This window comes from Amblyomma mixtum, chromosome 3 (genome assembly GCF_055824585.1).
Source record: "Amblyomma mixtum isolate Tamu chromosome 3, ASM5582458v1, whole genome shotgun sequence".
Lineage (NCBI taxonomy): Eukaryota > Metazoa > Arthropoda > Arachnida > Ixodida > Ixodidae > Amblyomma > Amblyomma mixtum.
Genome location: NC_143014.1, coordinates 107,743,539 through 107,763,704, shown reverse-complemented (window position 1 = coordinate 107,763,704; position 20,166 = coordinate 107,743,539). Strand labels below are relative to the sequence as shown.

General features: G+C 45.1%; 2 protein-coding genes across 11 annotated transcripts in view; both read left to right on the top strand.

Moving 5' to 3' along the window:
• The window catches only part of LOC149351296 (cyclin-D-binding Myb-like transcription factor 1), a 108,204-nt gene that overhangs the window by 67,951 nt on the left and 20,087 nt on the right, over positions 1-20,166 (top strand). For 6 of the 9 annotated variants that reach the window (XM_089580612.1, XM_089580611.1, XM_089580614.1 and 3 more), the window contains 2 exons: positions 1,731-1,890; positions 9,418-9,501. In XM_089580612.1, the coding sequence (XP_089436738.1) occupies positions 1,731-1,890; positions 9,418-9,501 (244 nt within the window). Of the gene's footprint in view, positions 1-1,730; positions 1,891-2,445; positions 2,557-9,242; positions 9,370-9,417; positions 9,502-13,546; positions 13,676-20,166 lie in introns of those variants that run through there. The other 3 variants (XR_016290574.1, XR_016290575.1, XM_089580610.1) reach the window with 3 other exon arrangements.
• LOC149351297 (uncharacterized) lies at positions 13,894-20,160 on the top strand. 2 transcript variants are annotated; one of them, XM_089580616.1, is made up of 3 exons: positions 13,894-14,624; positions 15,736-15,928; positions 16,671-20,160. In XM_089580616.1, exons 2-3 carry the CDS (start codon positions 15,920-15,922, stop codon positions 17,019-17,021), a joined length of 360 nt encoding a protein of 119 aa, XP_089436742.1. In that variant the 5' UTR covers positions 13,894-14,624; positions 15,736-15,919; the 3' UTR covers positions 17,022-20,160. The 2 variants fall into 2 exon arrangements, with proteins under 2 accessions (XP_089436742.1, XP_089436743.1); XM_089580617.1 differs by lacking the exon at positions 13,894-14,624 and adding an exon at positions 14,769-14,902.

Genomic DNA, 20,166 nt, shown 5'->3' with positions numbered 1-20,166 from the left:
AGAGCAAGAACCAAAATACAGGTATCGCCGCCACAGGCCAAACTCGCAGCAAGTACAAGCGTGATGACGTCATAGGACAAAACAGTGTTGCTAGAACCAATGGTTCTAGAAACACTAGAACATGAGAAGCCATGAATCACTGAGGCGCAGCCAATGCATGCTCAAATCTCCTTGACGTCGCCAGATGGCGCCACATGTCCGGCAGCTACGCGTGCGTCTGCAGCATCGGGACCAATAAGCGCCTGCTCAATGGCAGTAGGCGGGCTCCCGGTATTCCGCTAGCAGTAACAAGGTACACGGTATGCTAAAGGTGTCTATTTGCTAGAACTTCGTTGACGACTTCGAGAACGGGATCCATCGTAACGCTGGCAAAACGCCGGTGCAAACGTAAACAAAGCGACGGTAGCAACGGCCGCAATAGCCGATAGATGCCTTCAACGTGGTGCCGGCGGTAGCTTTCTTTTCGGCTGCTGCCAGGCCGCACTGCTGGCCGTCAGAAATCACGGAGTCTGCGTTACGTCATGTGCACATCATGTTTCACGTCACTTAGTCCTGTGTCGTCATAGGAGAATTCCAAGTTTGAATCAGAGCGGCGGGAAAAACGTTTTCAACTTCGAATCCAAATTTCTTAGAAATAAATGCATCTTTCGCTGCCGGCCAAGTGACAACAAAGCCATGAAATGCCAAACTATCGGATTTTGCTGTAAAAAAAATATTGATAGAGCTCTCCTCACTGTCCCTTTAATAGATACATATCCACTAGGTTTTCTTTGCTTACGGTTGATATGGAATTAAACTTAAAGCTTGTTTCGAATTCAGTATGGTCTTTATGGCCTTTATGTTTACTGCTGAAGGGCAAGGACATGAAGGCAATTCATTTTGATGTGGTCAAAGCTCAGTGGACACTTTAATATGAACCAGTAAGATTAGTGCATTATACAGAGAATTCCGTTTTTATGTGCGGGAATTTAAAAAATTCCTGTGGGCAAACTACTGGCCTAATCGAGAGCAAACTTCGCTCACGGGGTAGCATATTATGGTCTACGTTATTTGAGATGTAATTAAACGTCGGTACTTGCCTGCATTTCCTGAAATTAAGAAGAAACTGCTGTCAACTGCGAGTAAAGCTGTCGCAGACGAGAGCTATACGCGAGCCGAGCAGCTGGTTTGACAGGGCGCGCCATCTGCCGGAAGGCGACATTCGACGAGCAGACGAGCCGGGACGTCGTTTGCCTCGTCTTCCGGCAGATGGCGCGCCCTGTCAAACCAGCTGCTCGGCTCGCGTATAGCTCTCGTCTGCGACAGCTTTACTCGCAGTTGACAGCAGTTTCTTCTTAATTTCAGGAAATGCAGGCAAGTACCGACGTTTAATTACATCTCAAATAACGTAGACCATAATATGCTACCCCGTGAGCGAAGTTTGCTCTCGATTAGGCCAGTAGTTTGCTCACAGGAATTTTTTAAATTCCCGCACATAAAAACGGAATTCTCTGTATATAAGCACTTCCTTGAGTACAAGTGACGCCTCTACAGAGGGTGTCGGAGGCGTTCAGTTTAGATTTTCTAACTCCTACCAATAAAGGAGCTCTGTGGAAAGTGTACAGTCAAGCATATGCTGGTCATTCCTGTAACAAAGATTTGTCAAGAACTAGCAGTGTATAAATATGCCTGTGTAGCATGTTTATGCGAGAAGTACGGGACAAAAATTCCTAACCTTTTTTCTTTGGCAGGTGAAGGTAAATGGACGCAGTCTGAAGATGAATTGCTGAGGCAGGCAGTCAGTGTGGCAAGCGAGTGCGGAAGTCGGCCTCCAAAAATGAAGGAGATTAACTGGAGGGCAGTGTCAGAGTGTGTGAGCACCCGAAGTGTGGCACAGTGTAGGCGTCGCTGGTAAGTATAGTAATTTTTGAAGCCTAATTAGATACAAGCAGAACAGTTTGTTGTTACTGGCATTTTTTGTGACCTAATTTATGTGGTGTTAGTGTTACCGTGTGGGGAATGGAGAAAAAGGTTTGTTTTAAATGCAGTTAGCATAAGAGCAGTTGTATGTCTTCTGAAATGTTGCTTACATCTCACCAATATGAAGGCTTGTAAATTTAATTATAATTTTGGTATTGGTAAAACACAAAAGTGCGGCGTTAAATTAGGGACGACTACAGATGCAAACGAACACTTCAAAAAGGCAGCTAAAATTGCTAAACAAGAATAGCTAATTGCCATGACGGAATAGATTGGGCTGATGAAAAGAACTACAAAGAAAATTTCCCAGTCCGTACTGCCTAGGACACAATGGGCTAAATGCCATGACTGTGGATACTAAGTCAGTTTGTATGGCGTTTGCATGAATATAATCCAGATTTACTAAATTATCCACTTCAAAATGCACCTTCGTGTTATATTTGGAACCAAGATACAAAACAACTGTTTTTTTTTCTCTGTTTTGAGATACCTTTAACAAGCTGATCCACCAGGCTCATGAGCTAAGAGGAGAAACCAACTTCTTGACCTTGGGCTTCAGTGTGTAGTGACTGCACACGTGAGAAATAGAGAGAGCAGGTATGAACCTAGAAAGAAGGCAGTGGGACAGCTGAGAAAGGCAAGGTACTAAAACAGCCATGTGGAGTAGGAAAGGAAAAAAAAAAATGGCAAACGGGCACAGTACCAACAGAACTGTGCATTGTGAAACGCAAAGTAATGGCAGTAAGAAGCAGAGGCACGGAGGCACGGTGGCCACTGCTGCTTGAAAAACCGTGTGTATCAATGCAGGGATGCTTCGCTGCGTTCGATTTTGCTCGCACTCTTCCGAAGTGTTGACTCATGAGTAATGGTGATGACATAGACGCCGTGTTCATGCGTAGCCCTGTGCTGTGGTCAGCCTAAACATTGTGAGCTCACTTTATAATCATGTTGTTGTTTTTTTTTTTCTTGAAGGCCGAAATTCCCCTCTCTCATTATATCCGTGGTCACATTATATTTGGGCGAATATGATACTATCAAACTAAAGGGTCACTTGAGGTAAATGTAAATTGTGAGGTTTAATGCCCCGAAGCAACACGTGAGTTATGAGGGACTCCATAGTTAAAGGCTCCGAGTTAATTTAGAAAGCCCGGGGCTCTTTAATGTGCTCTGACATCCATCACACAGCACACGGGAGGTTTTGTAGTTTGCCTCCATCAAAATACGGCAACCGTAGCTGGTACTGAACTGAACCTTAGGATGAGCAGTCAAACGCCAAAACCACCGGACCACCATGGCTGGTGGGGTTTAAAGGACTATAGACACTTAATTTTGTTGCGTGTTTTCTTTCAGATGATGCATTAGACATTAGAATACATAGATCACCATGTGGTATTCCTCTATGATGACTAAATATATAATTATAATTGAATTTCTTCTCTCATGCTGTTTCGGTTCCATCAACCGAACGATGGCTGTGATGTGTAGTTGGACTTTAGATCACGTGAAGCACGGAAAAACTGCAGTATAAACGCTGGTTACTGCAGTAATCACGGCACTTAAACCTGCCTGTTTCAAGAGCTAGAATTACGAAAAAGGACGTATCAGCAGTTATATTGCCATTTTTTCATGCCTCATGTGGCCTAAAGTTCACCTACACGTTACAGCTATCATTCATTTGATGAAACCAAAATAGTGTCAAGAAGGAATTCAATTATAAATTATTTAGTCATTGGCAAATGCCACGAGGTGCTCCATGCATACCAAGTCTAATGCACCATTTGAAAGAATAAAACATTCAAGCAAAAATTCGGTCGGAGATTAGTATCCCAAGGCTCCGACATATTGTCAATTTTATGGAGAACAGAGCTGGAACGAGCCAAAAGATTACAGAAGAGTGAAAGTCATATAGTGACACCTATATAGAATTTTGGTGATGGCACCTCGCCAAATGAATTCTTTGCTGGCCACAGTTGGGTCATTGCTTTCACATGCAACTCTGTTTCAATGGGCAGATAAACCTAGTAAACCTAAAATTAAATGAGAGAAAAGCAATACAGCAAGTGCTTCCAACGTACTAGGACACATGAGGCTGAGGTGTCGTACACATCATGCACGATACTGCTGTGTAAAATGTGTGCATAAATTTTTTTTTTTAGTGCAGTAGCACTACTAGGCGCATTTTCCGATTTCGGGCATAAGTTCATGTGTCTGAAGTCTGCTTTTGAGGCAAGCGGCCTACCTGCCCACCGAGTCATGGGCAACCTGCCAGGTGTGTACAGCTGGCAGGCCTTCACCTGGGTGAAGGTCTTCAAGTTGAATGCCTTTAAAGTAAAGGCCTTATCTTTGTAGTGAAGGCCTTTATGGTAAATGTCTTCTGGGTAAAGGCTTTTGGTAGAAGGTCTTTAGGCCAAAACCTTTATGGCCTTTAGGTCAAATGCCTTTAGCATGTAAGGACTCCGTAACTAATGCTAGTGCACGATATTCTGCACTTAGATATGCTAAACTCTCTGCCAATTTTTTTTTATAAACCAGGGTAGTAAATTAGGGGTGCGCAAATTATTTGAGGACGCAAATTACACAAGTAAATACGGAAGACAGTCTGTAGGTGCATTGACAGTGGCACGCGGCGTAGGTACCAATGACACTTAATGCACTAAAGCAGCAAAACGGTGAACTAACAAAGCATAATTCCTAACCCACCGGCTGCCATAGTCACAGCATACGGGAAACTGTCAGAAGTGCCACTGGTGATCAACGAATAAAGCAAGGTTAATTGTCAGCCTCATACAAAACTAGCTGACCCTGTGATCTTACTTTGCTTGGGTTATCCAGTTTCTGGGGCTTGAGCGTTCGTTTCCTCACTTCGAAGAAGTCAAGGCCCTTGGCTGGGTGCTTTGTCCAGACTTGGTGGGCTATCTTGGTTGGCACAAAGGAGCTTTGTGCGAGCACTTCACTGCACAAAACTCATTGCAGCTTGCCGCCGATTTCTGCTAAGCCGAACTTTAGGAAAGTGTCTTTGTACCCTCGTAACTTTGACATTGCGATAGAACACAGTGTGAATCACGCCAAACGCTATACTCCGTTTCATACACAACTATATTACTCCGCCATGTACCTATCGTTCCTCCCAAAGCCTTGGTGAACAAAAAGTTATATAAAATGAAGTGGTAACGTTGGGAATCACGGCACTACTTTTAGGCGCGAATAGAGTGAGTGATTCGCCCTACGAGCCATGTATCATACCGCCACATGCCATTCTTCTCGAAGCCTCAGATGAGTCTCAGGACGAAAATTTGTCAGGAGATAAAACGAAGTGCAGGAGGTTGCCAGTCACGGTGCTTGATATTTGTCGAAACGAAATATGTCTGTTCACTATGGTTGTATGGTGAACTATACTTCCCGGGCACGGACCTAGCTTGTGCAAACAGGTGCGCTAGCTGTTGCAGCGTTGACTGCTATGTATGGAATGGAGTATAGCAAAAAAAAGCTCGTTAACATGGACCTTGTCAACACTACGAAAAGGAAAGGTTCTTGGTACGCACCGAGTGCTGTATGGACAGTTTGTATAGTTTCATAGTGATAGCGGTGATGGCTTCCCTTTTGACTAACATGGTGGCAAGCACCACCTTGTGTAGTACTGCGAAAGGAGAGACGCAGCACTCGAATTTGATGGCCGCAACTCGCTGCCTACGTGTGCGCGAGGGCTTGACGGACCCCTATTTGAGAATCACTGCTATAGGATAAAAATTCAAGGAGTCACTTAAGACAGTTTGCGTGCAGTAATGCAAAAGCACTTGTGCTTGCATTGTGGTGCCATCTGCTGGGCCAGCGTCATACATTGCGAGGGGGGTTTTTAGTGATTGCCGCATGATGGTGTTATGACACGCCAACCAAGAAGTAAATTTACCAGAAACATACTTTTTGTACTCGGTAATTTGCGGCATCTGTAATTTATATGCTCATAATTGCTCATGTACACTTCCAAGACAACTCTGCATTCACTAGATGTGCCTTTATTCAGCTTTATTCACTGTCTTGGCGCAGTGGAATTGTCCCAGGCTCGCACGCCACAGGCCTAGGTTCGATTGCTGCCTAGACCCCAATTTTCTCTTATTTTTCTTTATTGACAGTTCATGCCTTTTTGGATTGTGGATTATGGTTTGGCTTGTTGAATTATGGATTAGAATATGGTTTGGCTTGTTGGATGGCTATTTATTGGATTGTGGATTGGCTATGGATTGGTGAAAGCATGACATATCCTCCTGTCCTCACCACTCAAGCCATAAAAGGCTTTCACCTTAAAAGAGAGTTGTCACAAGAAATACCAGCACAAGGCTCTAAGAGCTCTACTGTGTACCATTGTCCAAGTACTTCTTATGTTCATATTGACTAGGCTTTGGAACGTCATTCATCTGATGCAAGACAATAAAAAAAAAAAGTGAATGTGCTTCTGCAGTTCTCCTGCATATTCTTTATGAAACATTTATTTGAGTTAACAAACATTGTGACATAGATGCATGTTCACCATGTTGTGTCATGGCAAGTTAACCTGCAATACTATTTGGCATCCTGGTTTTTCTTTAATTGGACACATGCTTAACACTTTCCTGCCCATGGGAAAAGTAGTAGTTTTTGGTTGGCATAGTAAATATTTTTTTCTTTTAACATAACGTGCTTCATACTCAAGTGTATAGTATATCATTGTGACGAGGAAGAAATTCTCTTTCCATTGTATTAGTCTCAATGAACATGTTTATTGAAAGGAATATGAAAAAAAAATATTTACACAAAAATTTCCAACAACACTGGAAAAAATATACAAAACCATAAACATTTCTTCATACACGCATAACATAAAAAAATTTCAGGATATACATTTTGTTTAGGAGAGATCTGTGCAGTGTTTCACAAAATTTCAGATTTCTGTGCACAAAATTTATTCAGGCGCAAAAGAAAACGTTAGGTTAGGTGTGTATCATGCCAATGGGCAAAACAGTTTCTTGATGAAGTAAAACTCAGGTTGGTCGCACAGGTCTCGCAGAAGACATTTGTTTTCTGTTGAACTTTTCTCTCCTCATAACACAGTTTGCAGTTCCTGTATCGATCCATTTTTTCGGGCTTGTGTTGAAAACCTTTGGGTGCATCGCCTAGTGGAACAACAGGAGGAACTGCGGGGTCTATCGAATGTCGCTCATCAAATCCCAACAGCTGCGCAATCAGTTCCCGTCTGAAAGCGAACTGGTCGAAGCGTGAAATTCTTGACATTTCTGCCACCTCCGGATGCTGTCGGTGATGCTCATCAAACAGCATAAAACTATTGACTACAGCATTGTCTATACAATGGAAAAACAGCGTCTTCCACCAGCGCACGCACTTCATCAGGACATTGTAGGAACCGATGAGTTGGTCCGATTTGTCAACTCCCGGCATGCCCACATTGTAATCATCTATGAGTTGTGGCTTCCTGATTGAGAGTTCGGTCCATTTGTTCTCCACTTTTTTTCTTCCGTTTTGCTAGAACAAACTCGTTTGCTGTGTGGGCTGTCGAGATCATATGTACAAACCGCTTATCCATCCATTGGAGATACAACACATCCTTATCCCGCAGCCAGTGCAAATCTACTCTCTCTGCTTTTTTTTTTCCCCATCTTGTGTCCTTTAGTTCACTGGAAAATCCATGGCGATCCATCCGCGTCGTCCCACAAGCAAGTGTTTTGAATTCCAGTAGGTGGACAAACAAAGATGTTGATGTGTAGAAGTTGTCCAAAAAAAGGATATGTCCCTGACCAAGGTAGTTTTCACACAGCCGTGTCATTACATCAAATGCCAAGCCCCGTGCACTGGGTGCTTCGCGTTTTCCGGTATATACACTGAACTGAACCATGTAGCCAGTTTTTGAATCTGCCAGAACCCACAATTTATAGCCCCATTTTATTATTTTATCCCTTATCTACTGCTGAATTCCAGAACGACCTTTAGACTTCACCATTCTCTCGTCAACGGAGAGGTACCTGTGTGGCTGGAAAAACTGGGGTGACGAAACGTTCATGTGTTGAATCAGAGGAGATATGCGGTGCAGCTTCCCATGGGTTGCGGCAGTGGTCTCCTCTGGATCCATCACACTGAAGAAAGCTAGCAACGCCTTAAATCGCCTTCTCGGCATCACTTTTGGCGGTGCGTGGCCTTTGAACAACCTCCCCGTGTTCCAGTATGAGTGCAACCGTGGAAATTGCACGATATCCATGTATATTATTAGTTCAATGAACTTTTTAATTTCTTCCGGAGTGACTTCTCTCCACGATCCGTCTCTCTCTCGCTGTAGGTCGGTTTCTCAAAAATATGCATCCAGGCATATTTATTTGTGTGGTTGCATATCTCCCTTACGATTTCAGTAGTGAAAAACAGCAGAAAGAAATCAACGGCTCTGATGAACCGCTGCGCGGAACTCCGGAGTGCAATGCCGAGGTTCGAGGCCTGGTTGTCTTACAGGGGAAAACACGACACTCTGCGCGGCCACTGGCAAATGGTCCTTCCCAAAAGACGTTGACACCCTGCAGATAAGAATCGTGATTTTCAGCACTCTCAGGATATCTACAGATCAGCATGCGAGTGCAGCGAAACGATTCGGAGAAAGCGAAACTTACTGGCAAATGCCTGCTGACGGTCCGGGCTGGGTCGATGCACTTTCGCTTTCCGTGCTGAAATCCAACGAACCGAAGTTGTCTTCCGAGTCACTGCTGCTATCATCATCAAACGCGTCGCTCACAGATGCATCAGAATCGATAGAAGCGCGCCGTTTCCGCAGAGCAGAAGCGCGCGACGTCGACGCCATCATAGACAGAACGAGATAGGATCACCCAACTTCGAAGTGTCTTTAAAAAACCCCGCGCGGCGAAAACTCAAAACAGAAAACCGAAACTGAAAGCATAGTTCATATATTACCTATTGGATGGCGCTAGCTGTCCGTAAATGCTAAAGCACGTAAATACGAATTTGCAACCATCGATAGCTTGCTATCGATAGGAGTAGGCATGGGCAGGAAAGTGTTAAGCATCAAGTAGCTTCATTCCTTTCTTGTCCCACCAGTTCATTTGAAGGTAGATGAGAATTAATTCCTACCGAAATTAAACCACTGTTTCAACTGTTTCACATGGTAAGTTACACATGCACAAGCCATTTTCTTTCTGAGCAGTCCTTGTTGCTTGCAGTAGGAATGGCAGAAGTGCATGATGAAAAGCCTAAAGCACTCTGAATTGTTCATCGCTCTTCTTTTCTTCTGTTAGGACAAGAAGAGCACATCAACTTGGCATTTTGATGTGCTGCTGTGAGCTGCTGTGCATCATTGTGGCTGAAATATTTTATGTCCCAGAAGAATTGGCAGGTTTTCGATTGTAATGTGAAAATAGTAGTGTATGTGCAGTTGTTTCCTACTATTCTTTCACTCCTTTATGCTTTTAGGATCCTCATCCAGGTGGCCCCGGTACCTGGTCAAGAAACAAAAAGAAAGTGGGGAAAACCCGATTCTGTTCACCTGATTTACCTGTAAGTTATCATTTCACATAAGCAATAAATTGTTGCATTTCTGAAACTTTGCATGCAAGAATGATGCACTAGTCGTCGTGAAGGCAGGAAGCATGGTGCTCAGTTAACTGCCTCGTGCAGTAGTACCATCTTATCAGATGTTAAACGATGAAAGCAGTTTCATGTTAAGCTCTGAAAGTGTTGAATGGTCATTCTGCTGCCTCGAGAACCACATTGATATGAAACTGCTTATTTATTTATTCCTTATTTATTGAAGTACCCTAAAGGCCCAGCAGGGCATTACATAGAGGGGGAACATAAAAGCAAGCTAAAGTCATAACTACGAACAAGATAAGATGTGGTGTTGTCAAGGTAAGCCAGAGTAACAAATAAGATGGCAAGTAAGCTGGATAAAGTTAGGGTAAATTTAACAATTAATAATTATTAAATTATTTAACAATTTAGGGTAAATTAAGGTAAGCAGAGTTCTGCAGTTTTCATTTGTGAAACTGTAGTAGTAGATGGAGAGAGAGCCGTGCCACCTCTTGGGTCTGGGGACCCTTCTTTCTCGATATTTTTAGCAGCCCTGAGCAATTCATTTGAATCCCACAAGTAGGGTGACAATTTGACAAACTTAAATTTTGGATGAGTCATTGCCTTGGAAGTGCACTGGGTGATGTGCGGATGTTATGGTTAAAGCCGTGTGCCGGTAATAGGTAGTACAGTCTTTGTCAAAAGTTTAGAGCCCAGGGGGATTGCTTCTAAGCCTTGTAGTGGTACTCCTGAAGCATTCGTGGCAGCCCTACCCATTGGAGAAGACAGGACCAGAAATCTTTTTACCTTCAGAAAATTTGGAACGCTGGAGATGCATTACGAACCACACAGTGTGGCTCAGAAGCAAACCCCCTGGGCTCCAAACTTTTGACAAAGGCTGTACATGAGGGTCAAATCAGCGCCACAATAGCTCTTGCTTTGTACCCTGATATAAGGCTGATATAGTGGATTCCCTCTTGTTGCCTGAACGTTGTGAACTTGAACAACTCTAAAAGGCAAAGCTGTGTGTGGCTGCATCTCTTTTAAGGCACTGTGTAGCGCCTATTTTGTTTTTCTTTTTTTTTTTTACACAAACATGAAATATTGTTAGTTGTGTTGATCTCTATAAGTCTGTAATTATGACCCACCGTAAGAAGATTCGCGGTGTCCAGTGTTTAAAGGGGGTACCGCTGAAAACTCACAAGAGGGCCACTCTTTTTCTGCCACAAGGTCGTTTCCTGAAGTGGGAAAAGCCCACAATTAAGTGCATGGAAGGCAAGCTGATGCTGCGTACCAGAGGTGGACTTTACTTTTTTTTTTCTTTTTTTTTTTTTGAACATGAAATGCTTTTAGCTCTTGTTGTTGGTGCGCTGCGGGTGACCTTGCTGCCAGGGCAGAGGGAGAATACGGAACAAACTTTGGCGAAACTTTCAATTCACCCCTTGGTGCTACATACTATGCTGCCGCTAGAGCAGTGCATGCATCAACGACAGCGTCTTCGTGGTCTCATGGTGGGTGAAGTTATCACGCGACATGAGGGAACCGAAGTTCTGTCCTACAGCCAGAGAGGTACACGCATAGTCGTGGGGACACTTGATAAGTGACGCGGCAGCACTGCTTGGGTTGCTGTCAATACATAATGCCTGTGTACATTAGGACACAGGTGCCGTGGCACCATCCATCAGCATGGCCTGTGACGAGCTCTAATTTGTAGTTGGTGGAGGGTGGTGACGGCGGCTTTGACCGCCCAAGCGTTCAGTGTAGCATGTTTTGGCACCATCACCTCTTCTTCGGCACATGGCAAGCTCTGGTCACACGGGTTTACATACATAAAAAGCGGCAAAGAAAGCCGGGCACGCTGTCGCTCATGAAGAAAAGCTAAGGAACGAAAAGTGGCTGATGAGGGAAACTTCCCAAGACTCATATGCGGCTGTCAGTATCTATGAGCTGTCCTAGAATGTGGTATGCCTTGCCTGCAGTGCATTTCACGCTTGCATCTACTCTCTACAAAGAGGTAGTCTATGATTTTTCTTTTGCTTTTCTCTTTTCTTCTTGTAACCCACACCCTTTTCAAGATCTTCGCATGAAAAGGGGAAGCAGTATCGATGTTTGTGTAGGACCATGATCAAGACTGTGTAGCGTGCCCTAGAGTGCGAGTTCCTGGTGCCCGTGTGCTTGCTGTAACCAAATTTTGTATCCACAAGCGTTTGTTCTATTTAGTGCCGCTGTGGCTCAGTGGTTATGGTGCTTGGCTGTTGGCCCAAAAGACGTGGGTTCGATCCCAGCTGCGGCGGTCGCATTTCGATGGAGGCGAAATGCTAGAAGCCTGTGTATGGTGCGTTGCCAGTGCATGTTAAAAGAGCCCCATAAGCTTTAAGCCATGAGAGATTCATTTTGTTTGAGATTCAGTGCCATAGCCCTAATGCAAATTGTGATGGTTGCATTGTCTTTGTTCGTACTACTAAATGAGTGTTTGTTATACCGTATATACTTGTGTAATAGCCGCTTTTTTTTTTTTTCGGTTTTGACGGGATGTGGCCCTTAAACGGGACCAACATTTTTCCATAAATTATTTCCGTCTACAGTGGAGCCCCGATAATGTGTCCCTTTTTTATACCGTGACGCGCATTTTTAAGACTAACCAGTGCAGTCCCGGTGAATCCTTCAAATACATTATGCATTGAAAGTATAGATAATAGGACGTGCACCCGACAACCTGCATGAATTAACCGCACAAAGTATCAACTGCATAAAGTAAAACAGGTCACTAGATCAGTTTATACTGGCAAACTCCGCATGATCAAGATCAAGATCCCTCGAATATCTAGCACTCAACTCACCGACGGCCGACAGTTTGGAGCAGCGCCCCACATGGCCGTATGTGCGGGGTGGTGTTCACGTGGCTTGCTTTTCAGCACACTTCACTGTCGAAGGCCTTGTGGAAATCTGTTACACTTTCATTTTAATGTGAGATTAGTATTGTAAAATAGTGAACTGGTAACAAGGTTAGACCTTGCTGCAAAGAAGCGCGCCACTAGCATGGGTGCACCCCATTCTAGTTCATTTGCACAGCATAACGTTTTTGTCTTTTCTGGTGCGAACGCCAGGTGCACAAGACAAGTTAGCAGTGCTGCGGCACCACATGTTCACAGTTCCAGGCGGAGTCCGACGCAAGACGACGCGTGTGTGGTTTTACCGAGTGTCACAGGCAGTTATCGTCTATCAGCTCCCAGTGTAACACACCACATGGGCAATATTATGCACACATAAAGCAATTCTTTTGGCTGACTATTTTTTTCTCCAAATACCGGCTGCCAAGTTGAGGATACGGCCCTTACACAAGTATACGCGGTAGGTGGGACCGTTATTGTTGTCGAATGATGCACCTCTACAACATTTTTGATATGGTGGGCGGCATTTATACTGACAGTTCAGATTCACACCTTTTGTTTGGTGTGTTGACATGTGGGCTCTTGGCTTCTAATACAGTTTACCCAACAATAATAAAATTTTCTTCATAATAATTTTATTATACTGTACAATTTCGATGATAGAAATCTCACGGGTTCCCCAAAAAACGCTTGTATCATGCGAAATTTCTGTCAACCCAAAACAAACAAAATCCATATGCAGAAGCACAGGAAATGCATTTACGCAGCTCTGTTTATGGTTGGCAGGGTTTATTTATGGCCCGGGGCACTGCTCACTGCTTGTGGTGTATACTGGGCTGTAGGTGGTTGCAACATTGACGATGTACAGTCGCGAGTTAAAAAGATTAGCGCACATGACGGAACACCGAAGCGCCAGAATGACAACGCATGGCGCTGCGGGTGGCGAAGAGGCTGATAACGAGATTGCCGGGCCGTTTCCATTCTACAGTATTGGGGGGTTCAGCGGACTGTCACGGACCAGCAATATTACCAGTTAAAAGCGGCGCTATCATCTATTGTTCCCGCGAGTTTCTTTTGACAAACCATTGCGGACATAAAAAAAAAACAGTAATAAAAAGAAGCCATCTTTGCTCATGATGCAGTCACGTAGGGTCGGCAATTCAACGCTCAGGCGGTGCACGCTTGATAAAGCCTACTTCCTGCCGTCCCCGCCTAGGCTGCAAACATGGAAACGACCCGATATGCAGGTCTGCGAACCGCAGCGCCGCGTGGTGAGATATTCCAATTCTGATTGCCAGCGATCTGTGCTAATATTTTTTGCTTGCGACTGTACAGGCTGCATGCTACCGCCTACTTGCGACGTCGGCGATGTACAGGCCGTGCACCGTCGCTCACTGCTCGCAATGTGTACCACACGTCACCACTCACTGCTCATGATCGTGCCACACAACTGCTGATGGCACAAATGCGATGTGTGGGCAGCACTTACCCCCGTATTCAAGAATGTTCCTTATCCTAACACGGAAGTCACACTTTCGAAAGTAGCGCTTAAGAACAAGTATAAGATAAGTACGACGACCAGTTCAGAAACGGCACTTAACACGCACTTTCGAAAGTCATCCTTTTCTGGTCAAGGAAGCACTATGGGAGCGAGGTTATAAAGTTTTACGCTTTGCGATTAAAAGGATACACACGTATTATTTAGCTTACTTAAAAGTTGTGGGCAATGACATGTAAAAAGAGCGATTTTCAAACAGTCCCGCGAAAACAGTATATCAGTAGCGGCTGACAAAGGCGATGTCTTCTTTTCAGTCTGGCCACCGTCGTCAGCCGTCAATATAGCGTTGTGCCTTGCTTCCTCTACCGTCCACGTCGTTTATCCTTTTGCTCGTGTTGTTTCCTCCTGTCAAGCGCTGCTAACTTTTATTTTTGTTTACTGTTTAGTGCCTTTAGATATCGCTTTTGCTCCAAAGTGTACAAGAACGCGCAATTCTTACCGACCTGGTGGACAAACACCGCGCAGTGCTTGAAAACAAAAAAAACAGACGCTGTGTGCGCCGGCAGGAAGCGTGCGGCGTGGTTGGCGATCGAGGAAGCGTACAACAGTCGGTGCGGCGTTACGAAGCGAAGTCACCAGCAATTAAAAAATGTTTTGGGACAATTTAAAAGTCAAGTGGAAGAAGGAAAAGAGCGCAGATACTCGTCAACTTTTTGCTACAGGTAGGTTTGCACGCTCTGATTGTCTTGAAAGCGTCAGAAGCGGCGGACGGATGACGCGCGCGGCTGCAGGGGCGAGTGACGTGCGGTGCCGTGCCGTAAGCACAGCGCTGCGCTGCTCATCTGGCCGAGAGACGGGGCGCGAATTCAGAATTCAGCCAGATGCGTCGTTCGTCGTTGCCGCTCCTGTACTGATCGCTGTGTTCACCACGGCCATGTCGGTTATCGCTTTTTTTTTTTTATTACCGTATCACGCCCGAGAGAGACCAGGTGTTCAACGCGTAAGACCTCGACTTTTTTCTTCGTAGACCGCAGTCTATCCCGATCGAGATCAGAGTTGAATAGCTGAGTCGGTAGAGATGAAACGAGAGAGGAAATAACATTGTTGTTATCGCAGTATTAAGCTGTGAGCAAGTATGCTGCTTGTTGGATTACCACTATCTGGTTGCCCCGTTCTGCCGCCACCAAACAGCATATATAAGGGGGACGGGGAGCGGTGAGGAAAAGGGGGTGATCGAATCGAGACAGGCATGACAGGACACAGGCACTACACGTTTGAACGGAAGCGGTACAGATAGACGAAGGGGTCGTGAAGATGTTTGGGTGGATGTTATGAAAGGTGTGCGATTGAGGCATCGTGAAATGTGAACAGCACAGCTAATTATCCACCGCATAATTATCGCACTGCTACCCGTTTAACCACTTCCATATCAGCCGCAGCATAATTTAGTAGGTCGAACACCTCTGATCACATTTTTGTCCTCCATATTTTGACACTCCTTTGTATTTATTACTACAGGAGATCCTGATGCAGTCTATCCCGTGGGACCTTCTGTATAACCTGTTTGTGACTGTACATCCAGTGAACTAATGAAATTTACATTCACTCGTTGATTAACTCTTGAATTAACAGTTTAACAGATAAAAACAGCATTTAGGTCAGTCAGCATAAGTATTATTATTGCTACTTCTAGAGCAAGGGTGCGTATGGCTGCGCACGACACATCGACACATTGCTGTCACATCACTGGATTCAGGCGAATGGCTGCCTGTCACATTTTGTGGTATATGTTGCCTAGAGAATGCTAATCTTGAAAAACGTGCATTGTTCCAGGTGGTGGGAGCCCACCCAGGAGTCAGATGACTGACGAGCTGCAACGGGTTGGTGCTGTGGCTGGTCACATGGACACTAGAGTCATAAATATCTTATGACAGCGACCGTGGCCGACACAGCACCGACCCTTGCAGCCGTAGCAGTTACACCCCTGCGGTAGTGGCACTGCTGCAAGCAACGCAAGATGCTAATGGTATGATTTTTGTGCATATCTTTCTAAACTTGGCCGGTTGTTTTTCCTCTTCATTTAAAAAGCTGCCCGTCCTGCATTATTATTCTGAGCTTCTGTCGCATGGCCGAAGCACACAAGTGACATGAACAAAACATGTCGGTTAATGTGCCTCCACATCGACTTGTGGCTAAGCAACCTGCCATATGACACGAGTAACTTGCGTGTTGCTTATGTAGTGGCTAGGGGACACAAGTGTCTCCAAGCCTTGCTGAGTAAACATTGTCAGTTATGCCATGCCAAGCTATTTAGATAACGAGCACCATGCAAGCTGATACTTTGTTCATTATATTCATGTATGCAGACAGTGAAATGGATGTGCTACGACAAGTGATTCACAGCTGTTTTGCTGAGTAACTTCTGCTGGTCATATTTTCTGTGAATTTTGCTTTTATTTGCTGTCTAGTGCATTATCATACTAGTTTGACGCATTTGCTTGGAGTATGTAGTTCTAGTTACATTCAAAAATTTTCTTTTTCACGTGCCTCTATTTAACTGCCATGTTTCATTTCCACAGTTCCATATCTAGTTCTTTTTTTCTTCTTTGCTCGTATGCTGTAAGATGACAGCAAACTTAGCATTCTTTTCCTCCCTCTTGTCCAGCGGTTGTACCTGTCACATACCCGTTTCTGTTGGTTTCTGTATTTAGCATTCCATTTTTTGTGATATTTGTGTTATAATGCGATAATGGCTAACATCTTTGCAGAAGCTGACTGGCAAGAGCATCAGCTCAGCCCTGATGATTTCGGAGATGCAGCAGCAGAGGAGGCAAGCCTCGACCCTGCTCCAGCTCAGGAAACGCCAGGCGAGCCTGCAGCCCATCAATCGAGCCTGCCTGCAAGTGGTGCGGCTACAGAACCTCCAGCAGCAGTCCCACGGGCGCGCAAGCGCATTAGTACTGCCTTTGGCGAGGCAGAATTGCAGGCTCGCTTGGTGGGAGTTTCCCAGGAAAACAAGCGAAAAAAAAAGAGCACCTCCTGAGAATGAGGTTGTTAAGAGCCCAGCTGGCCCAGCAGAAGCAGCTGTTCGAGCTCAACTTAAAAATAAAGCAAGCTAAGCTCGAGCTCCTTAATGCAAAAACTGCTGCTTTAAAGGGAGAGGAGCCCCAATAAAAAGTTCATGATTTATCATCGCTGAACAGCGTTTTGGTCTGTCATCTCATGAGGAATACTGCTTGCTTTGGTGCCATTTCAGCGACTGCCACTAGCTTTAGCATGCAAACGGGCTCACTGGTGAATGCACAGCCAAACATCTGGAAATGTATACAACAGGCTGTTACTACATTGTGTAGGCTGATTGCTCCTCTACTGTGACAGTTAGGCAAGTGCAGTGTTGATGAAGTCTGGAAACTAGACGACTCATTTTACTAGGAGTAGTCAAATTAGTACAATGAGCGCGGATGACAGAAAAGCATGACACATGCACTGAAACCAGTACACGTGCTGTCATTCTTTTCTTTCGTCTGTGTTCGTTGAACTGATTTGTCTGTTTATTTATATACAGATATAACGATACAGTGCAGGTTCTTGGTTTTCCTGAAGCTTTGCTTGCGATTGCTTCATGCGAAGTGCTCCTGAATGAGCCTTGCACGCACTCTGAAGCCATCTGCTGGCTGCAGCTCACCAGATGGCTGGTCATGGTTGTCAGGAGGTGGCTGCTGTGGTGCTGGTGGACACGGCTCATTGAGTAGCCGGCCCAGGTTGTGCAGGGCAGCACATGCTGTTATCACAATTGGTGTCGTCGTCGTCTTTATCCGGAGTGTCATGGTCAGGCATGGGAACCTCCTTTTCCAGATCCCAAAAGCCCTCTCCACTGTGTTCCGCGTCTTTATTTGAGACTTGTTGTACCTGCATGAAGAAAAGGAAATAATTCGACTTGCAATAAGGCAAGAGATTGGGTTATGTGGTTTCATTCATTTCAGCACTAGAGTTTTGCTGAAAGACTGTACAAAAAAGGAAGGCTGGAGATACAAATCAGTCATATATATGAATTGTTTGCTTGTACACTGAACTAGAATCAGAATCATGTTTATTCAACATCATGTCGATGTTGGGTGCGTCAACAAAAAGCCAGTGAAAGGCTTGACGAGGCCGACGCACCCCACAGAGGCATTGCAGTGGTACACAAACTTCAGAGCACTTTCGAAGAACAAACGAGCATACAAACAAACAAAATAAATAACAGATTTGGCATTACCTGTACATCAATTTGGACTCCTTGTTTAATTGATGCGGGAGGGTGTAGCTCAGCATTTGATGGCCGTAATTTGTTCTCATTCTAGGTACATACCATTTGCATACCATTTGCAGTTGCATGTGCTCAATTGTGGCATTTCATTTACACTGTATCAACTCAGAAGGAAGCAAACAGAATGCTGCAAAACAGCACAAATACTAAAGTCTGGAAGTAAAGAACGCTTTATTTCATGCTATGTTCATCTCTATTTTGTACAAATACCTTTCCAAATGAATTTCATGAACCAGCTTAGAAGCGAAGTACATTGAGCACATCGGCTTACTTGTGTTGTGGGCTGCCAGCTTGTCCAGGCTCTCTTGTCGGGGTCATCAAGTATGAGCGGCAGGCATACCCCTGGTCTCCCAGAAGCAGGCCAGGCACGTTGCCATTCTCATACTGCACACGGGCATTGCTGCTGTCAAAGATGCGGCTGTCGTGAGCTGACCCGGGCCAGCTCGCTACAACATCGTAGAACTCCAAATGGGGTCCCGTGATGGCCTGAGATGGGTCATAAAGATGTAAACAATCCGATATTAGACTGTGTTTTACAATTACATGCAAAAAAATACATGCGAAAAAAAAGCACTGCAGTGCTTCCTCCACGTATTATGACAAAAAGTAATGTCAAATACTTGATTGTTGTCAAATTTTCCCACAGGCTCGCACTGTTTGTGTTGTACACAGCAGCATGACGAAGAGCTAACAAAAATGGTTAACAGTGGCGTCCCTGATGAAATGAGATGCTACTAAATTAGATTGTTACTGGTACTTTTGAAGTATTCGTACAAGATGTTGGAATTAAAAATATACGCATTGTAAGCTTAATTGCATTTGTGCAGTTAACATATCCAAGGCAAGTACACATAAAGCTGCACCATCAAAAAGCTTTGTATAGCAGCATCTTCAAACGGTAACAGATTTGCTCGCGGCAACGCGAATTCACGAACGACATCAAAACGGTTCGGCATGGTGTGGTATATGGGCCCCTAGACGGCATCGGGTAACGCCTTGGCGGAGGGCTCCAGATAAATATCGACCGCCCGGGGTTCTTTAACATGCACTGACATCGCACAGCACACGGGCGCCTTGCGGTTGTCTCCGTCGAAATGCGGCCGCCGCGACCGTGATTCAACCTGCGTCTTCGGTTTCAGCAGTCATGCGCCCTATCCACTTTGCTACCGCGACGGGGGCCAACACAGTTCGCCTGGTAGTCAACTACTTTCACGAAGCGATGTCCACTTACCTGCACATTGAAGGAAAAATATCCTTTCCTGTTCCTGAAAACTTCCGCGTTGTCACCTCCTGGGCTCTTGATTGGAACATGAGTGCAGTCGATGACCCCTGTCACGCCGGGGAACTTCGCGATGCCGTAAAATTGCAGCATTACTGCTGGGGCTTTCGCAGCACTCGGTAGCTTCACGAGAGCAGGGAACACAGCGGCGGCGATCATACGCGATACGCGTCCAATAACCCGCGACACCGTAGGCTGAGAAATGCCAACCAGATCGCCGGCCACGATTTGGAAGCATCCAGCCCCGTAGAACCGGAGCGCGACCAGAAGCTGGAGGAGCGGCGGTAGTGGGTTACCGCATTGGTCAGCGCTGGCTTGAAAGGGCAGCATGTCCAGCAGGCGCAGCACTGCTCGCTTCGAAAAACGATAGCGGCACAGGAACTCCAACTCGCCAAACACCTCCATTGGGTTCTGGCGATCCCTTATCGTCCGCCTGGGTGGTGGCGCGTACACATACGCTCCTCTCTCTTCTATTTCTTCTACACGGTCGTAGAAATTCATGAACTCACTCATGTTGTCGTCTATATCGTCCGCCATGTTGAAAAAGCAGCTAAAGTACAGCTTAAGGTAGGCAGGCCCCTACCTACATCTTTGGATAAGTAAAGTATAAGGAAAGGACAGATTTGCTCATAAGTGCAGTTTATGAAACAGCTTAAGGAGGTTTTAAGTGGTTAGA